Here is an 18,919-nt window from a genome sequence, read left to right as displayed (position 1 = left end):
GCTCAGGTTTAAAAAAAATAATTGATAATGTTCTGTACTTATATGTACCTATCACAACAGTTTGTGATGGGATGGATCCTCCATGGTTGACAGTCACTGGCAAGAAACTTCTGAAGAAACAGACTACCATGTAATAGGTGTAAAACAAAGCATAGGGCTGTAGGTAGAGAGGTGCTGAATGAAATACTTTTGGCTGTCAAGAGGATGTTGTGTAAAGCCTTCAGTGACTACCAGAGCAGAATGTTAACGAAAGATCTTTAACAAAACATGAAGAAATTTTGGTTATAAGTAAAGGCCGTTAATGACAACAAAGTAAGTGTAGTGTTCTGACGCTCATGAATGAGACAGGAAGTGAAATTGTGGATAGCAGAGCAATAGTAGAAATGCTTAACTTCATTTTCAAATGTTCCTTTATAAAGGAAAATCCAGGAGTAATGCATCAGTTAAATTGTCACATCACTGCAAAGATGAGAAATATAGATACTAATACTAGTGAGAAGCAGATGAAGTCGTAAAAACTGAAAAAAGCTCTGAGACCTGATGCAATCCAGTTAATTTTAACCATAATATACTGAATACCCCTTGAACAGAACCCTTGACATCCATTTGTTGTGGAATCTCAGAATATATTCTAAGCATAAATATACTGGGGTATCTTGAACATGATGACTTCCTCCATACCAACCAACATGGATACTGGAAACATCAATCATGTGACACCCAAATCCTGCTTTTCTCAATGACATACTGAAAGCTTTGGATTAAGGTAGTCAGATGGATGTACTATTCCTTGATTTCCAAAAAGCATTTGATGCAATACCACACATACATTTATTATTGAAAACATGTGCATATAGGGTATCAAGCAAGATTTATGAATGATTTGAGGATTTCCTGATGGAGACAGAGCCTGTTGTCTTGGATGGAGAGCAAGCAAGATTTATGAATGATTTGAGGATTTCCTGATGGAGACAGAGCCTGTTGTCTTGGATGGAGAGTCATCCACAGATGCCGAAGTAGCTACTGGTGTGCCCCAGAAGTTGATTGAGACTCATGCTATTCATGTTGTGTATTACCAACCTTGCAGACAATATTATTAATAACCTCACATTTTTCACAGATGATGCCGTTATCCATAAGTAAGTACTGTCTGAAAAAAGCTGTTCAAATATTCAGCAGATCTTGGTAAGATTTCAAAGTGATGCAAATATTGGAAACCTCCTTTAAACGTTCATAAATGTAAAATTGTGCACTTCCCAAAACAAAATAGCATAGTATCCTATGACTGCAGTGTCAGTGAGTCACAGGGTGGAATCTGTCAACTCATACGAATACTTAGATGTTCGAATTTGTGGGGATGTCAAATGGAACATTAACATTGTCTCAGTTGTAGATAAAGCAGGTTTTAGTCTATGATTTATTAGTAGAATATCAAGGAAATGCAATCAATCTTCAAAGGAGACTGCTTACAGAACACATGTGTGACTGATTCTGGAGCACTTCTCAAGTGTGTGGGACCTGTACCAAATAATCTCAGAAGGGGACATTGAATGGATACAAAGAAGGACATCATGAATCGTCACAGGTTTGTTTGACCTGTGGGAGAGTGTCACAAAAATGCTGAAAGAATAGAATTGGCAGACTCTTGAAGACAGACATAAAATACCCCATGGAAGCCTACTTAGAAAGTTTATATCTCACACGGATCTCAAAGATAAGATTAGACTAATTACAGCATGCAAAGAGGCATCTAAGCAGTTGTTGCCCCCACTCTCCATATGTGAATGGAACAGGAAAAAGCCCTAATAACTAGAACACTGGGACGTACACTCTGCTGGGCCCTTCTTAGTGATTTGCATTGTATGGATGTAGCTGTAGATAACAGTAAATTGGTGTGGACTTAGATTGAAGGAGTTCAGGGCTTAAAAAATTAGCTTTATGAAGCCAAAAATTAACATAAATCTGAACGAAAAAGAAAACAATAAGCAACATGAAGGCTTCTTCTTTGAAAGTGCACATCTTTACATATACATATATGTGAAATCAAAATCGACTGCTGCGTAACAATCACTACCATGCTCGACCACATTCATTATAAAAAGTTGGGCTCTTCCTCTGTTTGCTGTTCACAATGTGGCCAAGGTGTTGCTGCTCAAGTCTGTCCTACTCTTCAACATAGCCCTCCTGAACTCCAGTCCAGTGCACAAGTCTTACGTACCTTTTTCGTGCACCTTGGTGCAGAGGATTGTGTCTGTCATTGGTTATAAATGTCTTGAGTCCAGATTGATCATATGGAGATGGTTGAATACTGTCTGGAGTGACTTAGTCCTCCCTGTTACCTCAAAAGGTAGTGGACAGTTCTGCTTCATTTTTCGTGGTCCACAAGTCATCATTTATAGGTAACAATCATCAGTTGGTGATGTTGACAACAGGTGACTCTACAACTCAGATCTTTGATGCTTTATGTCTCATGATAGAGGTTAAATGTTTAGTTGTGTCACTGTAGTTCAAGCCAATTCAATAGGCAGCTCCCCTCGCTGAAAATACTTTTTTGTTGCAAAGTTAAATCTAATTTTGAAAGTTGCCTTCGAGGTAGTTTTACACACAAAAAGAACATGCACATGAAGAGAAGTGGAAAGTGTCTTAAGATTTTAGCTAAAATATTCCATTATGTGACACACATTTCTTTACTACCATAGTGGCATATTCACCAAATCAGTATTCCATACTGTTGGCACTCATAGCTTGTAAGAAGCATCAGTACCCTGTAAAAATAGAAAGGAATTTCTAACAGTATGGTTGTAAGAGTTCGAGCTAATGCGGGAAGTACCCCACTTTGAGTGACTGAAATCAATTAAAAATGCATTTAAAATACTGAGATGTGAATTTTGTACAATACATGAGGGACATGTATTTTCAAAACTCTGCAGTTGTGTACAATCAATGTTCAAAGGCTAAGGAATATAAAAACTAGAGAAACACAACTTGCTGAAAAAAAAACGGGCAATTGGGGTTTTTGTATGGGAAAGCAAGTAAGGCACAAAAGCTAGATTTTACAGGAGAAGTGAAAAAAGTTTTGTGAGCATGTTACAAGTGAGTCCAAGTTGTAAAAACTTGTTGTGAAGCATAAAAAACTCATATGAAAGAAACACATGCTCTACAAACACATGAGACCTTGCCCAGTATCATCTGTTTGCAGACATGGATACAGTTGGACAGGTGTCTTGTGTAAAACATATTAGAATGAGTCAACATTGACATGAACGTCACTTGCTGTATTCCAATTCAATTCTGCAGATAATACTTGAAGGCATTCAAGGTTTACTGTTGCCATATTCAAGGGTTTTCTTGTCTTTCTCTGCTTCTCTGGTCGCACACTTACCTTCTGTTTGGCCATCATTAGTTCACAGGTTGTGCAATTATCTGTATGGAGATAGTGAAATGAAAGCTTCTTGAAATATTTTCCAAATACCCAATGATAGAAATGCTGATCGATGCTCATTGTCGCATATTCCATCTGAAATGCATGTTAGTGCTATAGTTATTTAAATATAGACTTAAATACTAACTTTGTCATGTTGGGAAGGAGGGAATTTGAGCTTTGATTAAACCAGCGGTTTATTATGTGTATTTCAGCTTGCAACACCAAGCGAGGTGGCACAGTGGGCAGCACACTGGACTCGCATTTGTGAGGACAGTGGTTCAAACCCCTGTCTGGCCATCCAAATTTAAGTTTTCGTAATTTCCCAAAATTGTTCCAGGCAAATGTCGTGATGGTTCCTTTGAAGGGGCACAGTCAATTTCCGTCCCCATCCTTGATACAATCTGAGTGTGTTCTCCATCTCTACTGACCTCTATGTCGACGGGATGTTTAACTCAGTTTTCCTTCCTTCCTTCCTTCCTTCCTTCCTTCCTTTAGCTTGTGGCAGTGAGATAGAGGTGTCATTCCTTGAAGGTTTGATAAATGATGTTCCTTCTTGTCTTTTCTCTTTATTTTACTTTGCCCTTCTTCCTTTTCCCTTCAACCCTTCTGCCAGAAGAAGTAGCCAGTGGCTCTAAAAATCTTCCAAATGTGCTGTAATCGAATTTTGAATTCAGAGAGTTTGTTCACACATGGAGCACCCTTTCCTTCAGTATGACAATGCCAAACCACGCACAAGTGCTGGAACATCTGCAGTGAACAGCAGATGAAGGGTGGTGGGCAAGGGCGAGCTTAACACAGGAGCTGGGGCCAGAGTCAAAGAAGGTACCCCCAGAGATGGAGAAGAAGCTGAAAACCCAGGCTCCAGGCGGGAGGAAGCTCAGTAGGTGTGTGTGGGGGTGGCAGAGGCCGGTCCCCTCACCCACGGGGATTGTTGGTTGCAGTGGCAGGCCACCAGACCGTCTTCCATCTGCAGTGTGAATCCTCATCAGCCATGCTGCCTTCGATGACTGCCAGAATCCAATGCTGACGGAACCAGAGGTGCAAGCCCAGATGGGGTCCCTGGCGCCTAGCGTGGTGACGGAGACATCCTGGGTGGACATGGGATAGGCAGCAGGAGGTGCAGCACCGTGCGTGGCTAGTTCAGTGCAGCAGCTCAGTTGGGTTCTTCTAACCAATTAGCATGGACATATAAGAACTGAGAAAATGTGTGAGCATTTATTCCTCTGTGGGCTCTCTATGGATGACTTCTTTTGCATTTTGAAAGTCTGTATGAGGCATTCTGCTTCCCCATTCGCCTGAGGGTGGAACAGGGTGCCCTGATGTACTGGATACCATGTTGTGCACCAAATTCTTGAAAAAATCTGTGAGATAAACTGTGGGCCATTGTCCATCACCAGGGTTTGTGGGGGAGGCCTTCTACAGGGAAGATCCAGTTGAGGGCCTACAACTTCGATTCCACAATTATGGAACAACAGTTCACGACGTATGAAAACCAAGTGTAGGCATCTACAACAATCAACTAATATGCGTCCAAAAAAGGGGCCTGTGAGATCCAGGTGGACACACTCATATAGCTGTGAAGGTTCTGGCCTTGGCGAGCAACATAGGCGCTGCGCAGCCTAGTGGCCCGCACACTTGAACCAGTGACCGTGGTGTAAGAGGAGAAGGATGTCATACCTGAGGGAGGCAGGAATGACCAACTGCAGCACTGCATGTTCCGTAGCCAACGAAATTACTTCATTGATGAGAGTCATTCTATAGTGGAGAAAAAAGAATTATGGGCAGGACCTGATGCTTGAGCCAGAAACTGTTTTGGCCATCCCCTCTGTTTGTACTGTCACACCTCACGGAAAATAGGATCTAAACCGACCACATCAGCAGCGTTGGAGTTCATAATAGGGACGGTATCCTTGGTGAAGGTAAAAACAAATGATTTTTTCCCCAGTCGAAGCTGGTCAGGACTCATAGGGAGATGTGCTAGTGCATCTTCATTGGAGTGCTGAGCCACAGAGCAGAAGTGAATCTCATAGTGATAACTGATAACAACTGGGGAACAGTGCCCACCACTGAAGTCTTATGTGCTGTTTTATCTGGCATGTGTTCTATGGGCCTAAAGAAGGAGACTAAAAGCTTGTGATCCATTACTAGATGAAATTTGACACCCTGTAGAAACACATGAAACTTCTTGGAATCATTAGAAATAACTTCCTTCTTCATTCGAGAATAATTCTTCTCCACCACATTGTATGTCTTTGAGGCAAACACAGTCAGCTGTTCTCAAATGTCAGGATTGCAATGGGCCAGTACAGTCCCAGGCCATACTGACATGCAACCGCCACCACTGCTGCTGAAAGGTGGCCAGGCATGCGGCAGAACAATGACTGTCCTTCAGATTTTGAATGTTTGGCCACATGCTGGCATCCAAACAAATGACATGCTCTTTTTCAGCAACTGATTGATAGGATATGCCACAGTAGCTGCCTGTAATATGAATACCTTTCCTAAAAACCCCTTGGTGCTCCCTTACTTTAACAGGCCAATGGAAGGTGTCAGTAGCCGCAACATGCCTGTTTGTCTGCTGGAACCCCAACACGAAATGACATGTTACAGGTATTTAGTAGGGCTGGGAGAAATGTGATTTTTCCCTTGAGATCTTCATCATGCAGAGTATGAAACAGAAGCCTGAGATTCTGTAGATGTTCCTTGGTGGTGATACCCATGACTACAATGTCATCTAGATAGTTAATGCAACAAGGAACACGTGTGAGTTGCTCCAAAAGTCACGGAAATGGGCCGGAGTGCTGGCACCCCAAAAAACAAGCGGCTGTACCTGTAGAGATCATAGTGCATGTCGATTACGAGTAACTGCCATGAATCCTCCTCCAGGTAGTTGTAAATATGCCTCTAACAGGTCCAGTTTTAAAAAATACTGTCCCCTCTGCTAGTTTTGTCATCAGTTCTTCTGGACATAGGATGGCATGTGTGTTCAACACAGACTGTGCATTAATTGTCACATTGAAATCACTGTATAGATGAAGCTTCCCAGTAGGCTCCTTAATCATCACTAATGGCCTAACTCATTGGCTTGGACCAGGGGTGGCCAAGATTTCAGCTTCATGAACCATGCTGAGGCTTGCTTGCCAAAGTGCTCTGCCTCACTGCAAGCTTCAGCTATCACCATGTTGTGCTGCCTGGGCAGGAGGAGGGGAAAGGGGGAAACTGCAGAGGAGTCGTATTTAAATGGCAATGCAGTTGCACTGCATACAATTTCAGTTCATATTTCTCAGCATCATAGACCACAAATAAAACAAATTTTCAGTATTATTTAATTATTTTTGGCACACTAAAGAGGTAGTATAATTTTTATCTGGTGCAAATTGTTAGCATATGAATGGACATAGACAATTTCACAGATTTTTGCACTCAGGTTGCCACATAATTGTAACTTATTTACTGTCATAATCAAAAAAAGGTCTTTCATACACATATGATTATCAGAATGTTGTGGCACTTTTTGTGGAGATGTGAAAACTCTGTTTGAGGCAAACAATGAAAATGCCCTGGACAGTTTTAACATAAAAGGATTTGTCCTCAAAACAAGAATTATAATGCACATCAATCAGTTACATCTGCACATGCACAGGGGCCTCTCAACTGAAACAGCAAATGGTCTCAAAAACAGATGTAACATTGGCAGTGTCCTCAGAATATTTGAAAAACTAGCCTTGTAATTCTTGCAAGGCCACAACTAGTTCTTCAAATGTTGCAGTTTCTTTGACACTAGTGAGCTTAGGGTACTGGATTGTGTTTTCAAGAATTTATCCCTTCTGCAGTGCAATTTTATTTTTAAATGCATCCCCATCAAATCAAAAATAAATTGTTTCTCGCCTTGCAATATCTTACTGTGGGCAGTCAACTCCACTTGAAATGCAAGGTGTGCAATCTATTCTGGATTTTCTAATTTTCATTCTTGCTTTCCTTTTTCCTTTGTAAATTCAACAATAACCCATTTTAAATCAAAAAATCTTTCCAGGCATGCTCCTTGATTTAACCAATGTACTTCACAAAAATATATAAAGTCTCCATACTCTTCATTTAATTCCATCGAAAACTGTTGCAACTGACAGTGGAAAAATGGATGGAACTTAAGAAAATTTACTGTACATACTACTGATTTCTTCACATGCTCCATGCCTGCAAATTTAGCACAAAGTGCTTCTCGATGTACAGAACAGTGAATCTTGTCTGTCAACTGTTGTAATTTTTTGCTCTTTCATTGTCAGCTAAATCTTTAAATTATTTCTGCATGGTATTGTAAATACATTTTACTGTTCGTTGTTAAAGGCTTATGATGATAGACCACTATACACCTTTTTTTGTGCAAACAGGCATTGGACCTGTGAATGTCCTTCATATCCTTCATATCATGAACAAATAGCAAATGGTAAATAGCACTGACACCACAATTCCACTGAAGTGAAGAAAGTTGTGCCAACGAAAAACTACCCTACCACAGTACAAAATGAAATATCAAGCTGTACAAGGTACTTCCAAGAAAAATTGAGCAAAGCCAAGACAGGCAAAGCTGTGGTCTGCACGTGGCCTGCCTGTCTTGCTTACGTGTGATTTGGCATGCTGTGGCCACCTCTGGACCAGACAATATATGTTCAGCAACACCTAAAGCAGTACACCTGTCAAGTTCTTCCTTAGCTTGGTCACAAAGTGATGTGGCACTGGTCTAACTCTGCAGAAACAAATTTGCGGTGTCAGCTTAAGAGCAATGTGTGCCTAATGATCTGTGGCCTTGCCTCACCCAGGTGAAAAAAGTCCGAAAATTCCTTACAACATTCATACAATTCCTGATACGGCAAAGGTTGGAAACTATGTTAATTGATTCTCCACCCTTGAACCCAAACACGGCATTAGCTAGCTGGTCATTGCATACTGCCACAGTGCGTCCTTTCTTCCTACAGTGGTGACAAAAAGACCAACAATTAGGGCAGACTGATCGAACATGTTGAACAAAATAAGGTGGTCAAGAAGGCAGGAGCGTGCAGAAACCAATCCATGGACATATTGGTGTGGAGCTTGGTAGCTGGGCATGCTGTACCACTGCAGTGCCTGCTGCTGAAGTTGTGATGGAATGCGAGTGCGTACTGTCATCTAAGTTGACATTGGTCCATCCACCCAGAAATCCAGCTGATGGCCCACTGCCTGACGAATTTCAAACAACTGAGAAAGAGAGAGGACTTCTTCCAAGCTGAGTTCTTCAAATTGCAGCACCCATTGGTGGAACTCTTTGTCGAAAGCTGATCTAATGATAGCATCCCTAACCACAGTATCAGGATAAGACTTCTTAGACTGGAAAGTAACGAAACAGCACTTTTTACTAAGGCCTTCAACTCCACAGCCCAAGCCTGATAATATTGATGGTTTTGCTTCCTGCACTGATAAAACCCCGCTCTTGTGGAAATAAATATGAGTATGCTGGCAGTACTATGACATCAAAAAGTGACACATTTAGTCAAATGTAAGGGATGCAGGATCCTGAAGAGAAACTAACTTTCCTAACAAGTGGTAAATGCGGTGTGATATCCATGGTGGAAAGAGGGCTTTAATGGAACAGGCATATGATATCTTGAAGACTGCGAAGTGTCATCACAGATCTTTCTTGTACACTTCTAGTACTCAGCAGCCTCATTGTAGATGAGGAAAGGAGGCAGGTGAGCTGCCAGTTGCTGAGGCCTTGCTAATAGGATGGTCAACACACTGTCCAGCATGGTAGTTTGCTCTCGTTGTTGGAATTCCAGACATCTGTGGCTTTCCAGCTGTTGCTGCAGTAATCTTGCAGCACTACCTCCAAGGACACACATGTCGACATTGTTGAATAGGCAAAAAACGTGTGAATGTTCTACCGCACTTGTCACCACTTATGCAATAACTACCGTATTTACTCGAATCTATGCCGCACTCGAATCTAAGCCGCACCTGAAAAATGAGACTCGAAATAAAGGAAAAAAAAATTCCCGAAGCTAAGCCGCACCTGAAATTTGAGACTAGAAATTCAAGGGGAGAGAAAAGTTTTAGGCCCCACCTCCAAATCGAAACAAAGTTGGTCCATTGTAATATGAGACACAATTTAGGTCGAATGAAAGACGATACAGCTACAGTAGGTTTGTTCGAGTCGTAAGATTAGCAGTTAAGCTTTACCAGGTAGCCATTGCTATGCGTCAGGTGCTCAGTCCGTATTTATACGGGTACCCTTCCTTTTTCACGTGCTTTGTCTCGTTTGAATCGATTGCTTATTTTGCTTTGATCTGATAAGTGCCGTTTTCTTTGTTTAGATGTTTACGTCACTCTAAGCTGAAAATGCATTACTGTACTGCGTCACGCATTGTTTGTCGCATTCTGATGTGCGTGTTTACGGCCTGTCGCCGCCCGCGGCATAGCTTGCTTTTGTGCTCGCTACCGCCGCTTAAAAAAAAAAAAAAAAGGAGGGGAATCATCTCATTAGCGAAACAATGGCAAGAGACTGCTATTTGTTGTTGCTTACACTGCTGCTTTCTTTGATAATGATCAACAAGAACCAAATAATAGATTGCGTATGATAGAACATGTTCTGAACGAGAGTTAAGTGAAAATTTTTCTCCGTTTGAAAATCTTTGCGGCCGCTTCTTTAGTACATCAAATTCTGCACAGAAATTAGTCATCTTAGATTTAAAAATGTAGTCAGTTGCCGTGCTTCGTTTCTGACTGTATCACTATTAGGCATAAGAATAATACGAATATAAACATGACATGATACATATATTCTTCTGCGTTTGCTGTTGTCTCACTCTAGTTTCATATTTTATTAGGCAGACAGGATTTAAATGAGATAGCAGCAAACACGAAAGAATACATGTCAAAATGTTTATATTCGTATTATTCTTATGGTGAAGAGAATACTGCATGTGATTCATGATGTGTTGGCAGATGTGCCAACACCTTGTAGTTAGAGGAGGCCGAAATGCACGCTATAATCTAACGCAGACTGGCGTGAGGTCTGGAACAGGATACGTAATGAATGCTATAAAGAAAAGTACATAGCTGCTGGAATACTTAACTTTAATCCATCATTTGTATACAGCATTCTTGATGATACAAGTGAGACTCTCTCTAGAAATGGTTAATGGCACCTTGCTAGGTCGTAGCCATGGACTTAGCTGAAGGCTATTCTAACTGTCTCTCGGCAAATGAGAGAAAGGCTTCGTCAGTGTAGTCGCTAGCAAAGTCGTCGTACAACTGGGGCGAGTCCTAGTACTTCTCTCTAGACCTGCCGTGTGGTGGCGCTCGGTCTGCAATTACTGACAGTGGCGACACGCGGGTCCGACATGTACTAATGGACCGCGGCCGATTTAAAGCTACCACCTAGCAAGTGTGGTGTCTAGCGGTGACACCACAATTCACATTTCATCAGTTTCCTATTAGCAACAGTCTTGCCAGTCGGATTTTCGTAGTACATTGAAATTCTGCTAAATTCGAAGATGAACAATACGGAATTTGTATTTACTTCGTTGGATAATGTATGAAAATGCAGTGGTCGAAACTCGGGGCGGAAAAAAAAAAGCTCGTCTTCCACCTTTTTTTAAAAAATTTATTTACTGAAGCAGAGGTTTTGTCGCCAGTATTTATCTCTGTGCCTACGAAGCATGCCTGTGTAGCGCTGCATATATTCGGTGGCAGAAGTTAGTTGTCGCGGCACCTACCAACATTTTTCAGAACTTCCGCCTGCTTTGCACTCGATTCTAAGCTGCAGGCGTTTTTTTGGATTACAAAAACCGGAAAAAAAGTGCGGCTTAGATTCGAGTAAATACGGTATTAACACAAATAAGTACAAGCATAGTGCATTAATCACTTTAATGAGATAATGGTTTAGAAGTTCTATACACAGTCTGAATACAATGCCAGGCTGAATGCTGTACAGTGCAGAATGACCCCAAGAATGGAGCCCAGTTAACATGAAGAAACATGATAACAGAACGGCTGAATGCACTCTGCTCCAGGATTATATAAGGTAGATTGCATTTTGTTGGACTAAGGGCTGCTTCATTTCCACCCATCCCACTTTCAGTGAAGCGTAAAAACATAATAAGGGATAGAGTAACAAATAAACAAAATCTTATTTTTTCTTTTCAGAATTTTTGGTTTGGTTTCTTGGAAACATGGAAGAAAATGAATTGCCAAGATCTGAAACTCCTCCGGTATTAAATGTTATAGACTGCTGCTTACATAAAGCAGATGATATTAGTCTTGAAGCATTGCAGTTGTTCCAGGTAAATATGTCTATGTTTTGATGATTCTGCCAGTTAATGGATAATGTCAGAAATAGATCTCTGGTGTTTTCACATGTTTTTCCTCTAAGCTTATATACGATCTTTTTGATCATTTGTATATTGTAATTTTTTTTGTTCTAATTCCATTGAATTTTTGTATCAGTGACACAGTGTTATAGCCACATCGTAACACATTCTTAATATTTTAAAAGAAAAATTATAAAAAGAAATAGTGAAGTATGAAATGTGGAATAAAAGTAATAATATTAAACCTGTATCATAAGAATTTACATTATATTACAAGGCTTAATAATGAGCAATGGAAAGGGATAGAAATTGGGTGCTCCCGTGGAATGATTTTGTATTATCACTTTAAATAAAGGGTCTATATCTGTTTGTGGTGAAAGGCAGTAAATTCAAGTATGTTTTGTTTAATGCAGTTCAAAGTAAATTATTGCCTAAAAATATAAGGTGTCCAACGAGGAATGGCCAGTATTGAGGAATATGACAGGAACAATAATTTGAAGCAAAAAAGTCTAATAAAAATAGGCTTTAGAATGCTTACCTTACGAACTATGAGCACAGCTTTATTTTGTCTCAAAGGAATGATCAATATTCAGGAATATCATAGGAATAATCATTCAAAGCAACAAAAGTCTAGTAAATATGGGCTCTGAAATACTTACCTTAAGAACTATGAGGATTTCTTCATTTTGGATACTGTGAAACAAATCCCTTCTACTGCAAGCTCTTTGCTTTCCATATTTTTGGGAGGAAATAGTAAGGACCAATACAAGAAAAAAATGGGCACATGTTCAACAGAAGAGATGTGTTTCACAGTAGCGATGATGAACAAGTGCTCATAGCTCTTGAGGTATGCACTTTAGAGCCCATCTGGACATTTTTTCCTTGTTTTAGTCCTTACTTCTTCCTCCCAAAATATGGAAAGAGAAGAGCTTGCAGTAGAAGAGATTTGTTTCACAGTGTTGAAGGTGAAGAAATGCTCATAGTATGTAAGATAGCCTATGTGTTTAGAGCCCATGTTTACTTGACTTTTTTGCTTTGAATGATTGTTGATTGTTCCTATCATATCCCTGAACACTGACCATTCCTCCTGAGACATCCTGAACAGATCTGTCCAGTACAAGATGTAGCTTCTTCTGTTCTGCAAAATTACATTGGGGTAGAGTCACTGGCCAGTTCACACATTCAGGAGGTGGCATTTCAGTACTGCCAATACACACATTTAAAAATGAAAACATTAATAATTGCTTTTGGAATTGTAAGAGAGAAAAACGGATAATTTTGTGCAAGGTAGAAAGTAGTTGTCACTCAGGCACCAGGATGAGAAAGACCCACCTGTTGTCAGTATGATGGGAGATAAGTTTTTTACTGTATTTAATGTACGTAAGTCTTGGATCTCTGAGATGAATAAAAAAAAATTGTTGCACCTGTGCCAGAAGAGTGCGTTGTGTTGTAACTATGAAAATTTGGAATTTGACTAGTTCAGTCTGCTACCTGGCAACAGGACTTCTATCCAAGAATTGTTGCTGTTAGTGACTTCAAAGTGAGACTCCCCAGTCTGAAATACGCTCTTTTGACATTCTTAAGGTAACAGGGATAAAATAAAGGGAGCTAAAGGATATCTAAAACTGTAACAGAAGCCAGACTACCATTATAAGAGTTGAAGGGCATGAAAAGGAAGCAGTAGTTGACAAGGAAGCAACAAAGGGCTGTAGCCAATCCCTAGGTTATTCAAACCATATATTGAGCAAGCAGCAGAAAAAAACCTGAGCTAAATCTGGAATGTACTTGGAAGATCAGTTGAAAGGAAACAATAGTTTTGTGAAGAAAGGTTACTATACAATCATGAACTAGAGTATAACTAGGGTAACAGAATTTCATCAAATCAAATCAGGCTCTGCTGAAGTATATATCAGAAATAAGACACTAAAAGTAGTAGATTCTTTCTGCTATCTTTACATCAAAACATGGTGATCAAAGTACAATGTGTACAAAATGCAGGGGTGGAGGGGGGGGGGCAGGGAGAAAAAGGACTTGTTTACAGCAAATATAAATTAAGTTTTAGGAAGTCTGTCATGACGGATTTGTTTTGGAGTGTAGCAGTGGTGGAAGTGAAATGTGGATGACAAACAGTACAAACTTGAAGAGAGTAGGACCTCTTGAATTATGGTGCTACAGTAGAATGTCAGCAATTTGACAAATAGATTGTGTAACTGACAAAAAATTACTCAATTGAACTGCGGAGAAAAGAAGTTTATGATACAACTTGACAAAAAGGAGACATTGGTTGATAGGACATCATACCGAGCCACTTACAAGGAGACCACACCGCAATCAGATTTTTGTAATTTTTTTATGTTTATGGTACCTGAAGTTCAGAAAAACACCAATAAACCAAAGTAGTTTCAAAAATTCTCGAGAAAATTGGCTTACAAGTTTTCTGAGCAGCTGTAATTCACCAAAGTTACACGATTTTTCGACAGGTCACATGGCTAAATTGGTACTGCTTGAGACTAATAGTTGATGGTTGCAGTCTTGTTTCAATCTTTATTTATTTATTTTTTCCCCTTCACTCAATTAGAATGCCGATGTCATAACACGAGTTCTAATTTTGTGCGTAGTTTTATGTATGTAATTGATTTTCTAATTTATTTTGACTATTCCTAGTTAATACTTTCCATTATAGGGTGAAATCAGTAATTGTTTTGTAACTTAAATTCTATTGTTGACTTATAAACAAATATAAATTCTGTAATAATTGTAAACATTTGGAAGACGACATACTAGTAATCTTAAAGTATCTATTTGGCTCTATTCAAAAACATGTTAGCAAAGTCAGCCCTTAATTAATTCCAAAGTAATTAACAGTTTTGTCAACAGTATTGGTGTGTAACAACATCTGTTAATTTCATCATTTAAACAAATAATTCGGCCTAACTCTTCTGGTAGAAGAAACTGTTAAAAAGAACCAATTTTTCAATGTGTTCAGTTAATCGAATGAGTCAAGTTTTAATTGTTATTTCTGTAAATTTAACTTTGTGTCAATTTAGAACAGCAATGCTTCAGCGTAACTGTGAAATAAGTGTTACACAGTTAGACCATGTGTTAAAACAATGACAGTGTGTGCTCCATACATACCTTTTTATTCTTCAAGGAATGTGAACTATGTGCTTAGGCTTTTACTGCTCGTAGATGTTCAACAGGAAACTATTGTAGCAGTATGTCGATGTTCACCTGCAACATATTAATGAAGCTTATCAAAAGTTGAACAATAGTGCACTGGCCATATTAAATGTGTATATGGGAGGGGGGGAGGGGGGGGGGTGAAAAGTAAAAGTAAACAACAGTGAAACACAAATGTGTATCTCAGCTACATAATTTACAGTAGACAGTACTGCACTTCCACCCCCTATTTTTTCAGCCAGTACATCAACACCGAGGACGATCAATGAAGAAATAAAGCAGGGAACGTTGTCACAAGTTCCTACCAAATTGTCTTTCACCCTGACTACTGATACTCAAAATACTCGCGACCAAAATGGAAAGATAATTGTCACCACTTGCCACGCAGATTTGTAAATATTACGGACGGCACACTAACAGTTACTTAGCAAAAATCTAAGCAATCGAGGACAGTGTGCAGTCCTCGCAAGTTCACATCTGTTATTACTGAAAGCTGGCTTTTTGCAAAAGCCCGTCTCTGACATCATCCAAGGCAGCGCGCAATCTGGCATTTTGACAGATGCAGATCTTAGAGTGGCTGGGTGTGAAGTTAAGCCTGGTCTTGCTTCTCGGGCTGTACTTATATATGTGGCACAGTGGACGGCCGAGGGAACACCTGCTGTCATCCGCCTTATGCACATGGCAGCAGTCTCTAAATGGCCGCTCCTTGTACATACAATATTTAATGACAGTTATGAATTAATTTAGAATCTTCTTAATTTTTGCATGCATGTAGGTAAGTTGGTTGAAATCTCAGTAAAAGTTTCAGTTCACTTGCATAAAAACTTTGCGTTCTAGAATTTTTAGAATGGAACTGACAGTAGATCATTACCTCTGAACTATAACTTAAAGAGACCTTGTATTGGTTGTTATTAACATTACAGTCCCAAAACTTGTTATAGCTCTATTATTTAATAGTTTTTATCATGTGCTGTAACCAAAAATTTCTAGCATTAAAATTACGGTTACTTAATCTACTAAAATTAAGGATGTTTTAGTTCAATATTAGTTTTCTTTAAATTACTCAAAAACTATTAGAAGTAACTTGATGTGGTCACATAGTTATTATTTTTAGGTTGAACTGAAAATCACACAGATTTTTACATTCTAAGTCTAATATCTATCACCTTCAGTTTTTCTTAAAAGCGTAGATTCTGATTACAATTTTTATTTTATCATGTTGAGACTTGCACCAGTTAATTTTGACATACTTCTGCACATTATGACCAATTTCTGGCGTTCTAGCTTTATTACTTAGCACCACTTATTTTTCTCTTAAAACGATGTATTTAGGAAAACTATTGATCTAACCACTGTAAGACTTGACATTTAAAACATTATTACATTAAAATATATGCTGACAAAGTTTGAAAAACCATTTTAACTTTTAATTTTATTCTTAATTATGGTGCAATACTTGTGCGCTACACACAAATGCATTATGGTGACGTGGCGCTACTAACAGTGAACCGGGGTAAGTCCCAGCACACCTGCTCGCCTCTGTATCTCACAAACGATACAGCGCTTGTTTCGCTACAAGCTCCATTTATAGAACATCTGGTTCACTGTGGAATTATAGAAAGATTATTGTCTGTCTTTCCTGGATGTTTTGGTTAGACAGAACAAGGCTGGCTCTTTGGGGCTTTCAGTTTATCATACGCTCTCTCATACTGGTTTATATTGACAATTGTCAAGTTTTCATAACCCAGCACAAACTATGAGAGTGCTTAAAACACCAGTACGCAAGAATTCTCACAGTTCCAGATGCAGATAGTTTGCCTACAGAGCTTACAAGCCTAAAGACAGTGTTCAAGGAAAATGGATATTCTGCTTGGCAGATTAACAGGGCACTCACTGTCAGTTACAACCAAGGGCCAGGAAGTAATCAAGAGGAGAGCATGTTGGCAACATCTCTAGCATTTCTTACATTTGTTGGAAATATTTCATTTCAAATAGCAAGAATCCTCTGTAATTTTCAGGTGAAAATGGTTTTCTGCCCACCATCTAAGGTAGCCGACCTGCTGTATTTAGTGAATGAGTGTTTTCTGTTGCGGAAGAGTGGAATTTACAGAACAGCTCGTCAATATGGTATGGATTATATAAGCTGGATCATGCGCACTGTGGAACAACACTACATCAAACATCAATTGCCTTTTGTAACTGAGCTACTCTGCTGTTGTCGAACATTGTATCTCCACCAGACATGCAGTGGCTGGGTTCAGATGCAGATTCTTTAATGCAACACAAACATTCTCACTTCAGCCTTTGCTGGATGTAATTACTCCACCCTCCAATTCAAAAGCAGATTTCCCAGGACATCACATCCAGTCCTGGTACAGCTGATCCCTCCAAAAAGCCTCATGTCACTCAATACTATACTGGTCTTGAATGTGTTAATCAGCTACTTTGATAGGGCTATGACTTGCTAAAACCATGCCCCGAAATGAGGTTCATTTTGTCTGACACTTTTCTCACCACGCCTAGAATAGCTTTTTGCCCCCCCACCCCTCTCCCTCCTCCTCCTCCTCCTCCTCCTCCTCCTCCTCCTCCCAGTCTCCACAATATCCTGGTCAGACCCTGTTTTCCTTCTGCACCCATTTCCCTAGCCTATGGCTCCTATCCCTGTGACCATCTCTTAGGCAAGAAATGTCCTATGCCCCCTCCCGTCACCACTACCATCACCACTACCACAACCACCATCTATCATAGCCATGTAACTGGCAAAACATATACTATCAAAGGGAGAGCCTCCTGTGGAACAATACATGTCATGTATCAGCTGTTACGAAAACACTGTTCAGCCTTCTACACTGATATGACTAACCAAGTTATCAGCTAGGATGAATGGGCATAGAAACAGGGTGTATACTGGTACCACATAATATCCTGTTGCAAAGCATGTTCTGCAACATGACAGTCTTGACCTTGGTGCCAGCTTCACGGAATGTTGCATCCGGATCCCCCCTCCCCCCCCCCCCTCCGGCACTATTTTCTCAGATTTACACGGATGGGAAATGGCATTACAACATGTCCTTGGTTTTCACCACCCACCTGGTCTTAATATATGTTAATTTCTTTGATCTTAGCATTATTTCTTTTTAGTAACTATTCCTTTCTTCACTCCCTTTCAATTTTCTGTGTCTTTTATTTTCTGATCTGTCTACTTTTCCCGAATCCCCGCACACATATCCACTGCGTGCACTGCACTTAACTTTCCATTCTTGTTAACTCTTGCTTGGTGGAGGTTTGGAAGGTAGGAGACGAGGTACTGGCAGAAGTAAATCTGTGAGGATGGGGCGTGAGTCGTGCTTGGGCAGCTCAGTAGGTAGAGCACTTGCCCGCGAAAGGCAAAGGTCCCGAGTTCGAGTCTCGGTCCGGCACACAGTTTTAATCTGCCACGAAGTTTCATATCCTTGCTTGGTGTTTTGTCTGTAATCTCTGTCTTGCATATTACCCTATCTTCCACCTTTAAGCTCTCAGGTTTTCATATTTCATCTTATGCAATCCCCAACAGTCAGTCTTTCCTTCTCATATGTCCGGTAAGCCTCTGCCAACGCAGGGTTCTTGGTAACTTTTCCATAACTCTCCCCATTTCCTGAACCTCACCAATCCTTTTCCTTCATCCCTCTTTCTTCCCCGTCAACCCTTCTGCCAGAAGAGGGAGCCATTGGCTCTGAAAGCTTGCACATTTCTTCAACTAACTTTAATATGTGTTTTCTCCTACCACTGCTTGGTGAGTAGATTTTTTTTTTCCGCCCCCAAGCCAGTTATATTATAATTTCAAAAACTGATTGCTTTCATCAAGACATTTAATGAAGAATGATAAAACAATAATATTGGCCACAGCAACATCTTTTTGGGACTCCCATTATTAAAGAAGCTATTTAAATACGTATGGCAGAAAATCTGATGAGCCATGAGAGCGATTACTAGT

General features: G+C 39.9%; 1 protein-coding gene across 4 annotated transcripts in view; it reads left to right on the top strand.

The window, feature by feature from the left end:
• The window catches only part of LOC126187941 (FHF complex subunit HOOK interacting protein 2A-like), a 203,017-nt gene that overhangs the window by 99,175 nt on the left and 84,923 nt on the right, over nucleotides 1-18,919 (top strand). For all 4 annotated transcript variants that reach the window (XM_049929312.1, XM_049929311.1, XM_049929314.1 and 1 more), the window contains one exon: nucleotides 11,603-11,739. In XM_049929312.1, coding sequence (XP_049785269.1) covers nucleotides 11,603-11,739 — 137 coding nt within the window. The remainder of the gene's footprint in view (nucleotides 1-11,602; nucleotides 11,740-18,919) is intronic.

The sequence above is a fragment of the Schistocerca cancellata genome, chromosome 5 (genome assembly GCF_023864275.1).
Source record: "Schistocerca cancellata isolate TAMUIC-IGC-003103 chromosome 5, iqSchCanc2.1, whole genome shotgun sequence".
NCBI lineage: Eukaryota > Metazoa > Arthropoda > Insecta > Orthoptera > Acrididae > Schistocerca > Schistocerca cancellata.
This window is presented reverse-complemented; position numbering and strand designations above follow the sequence as displayed.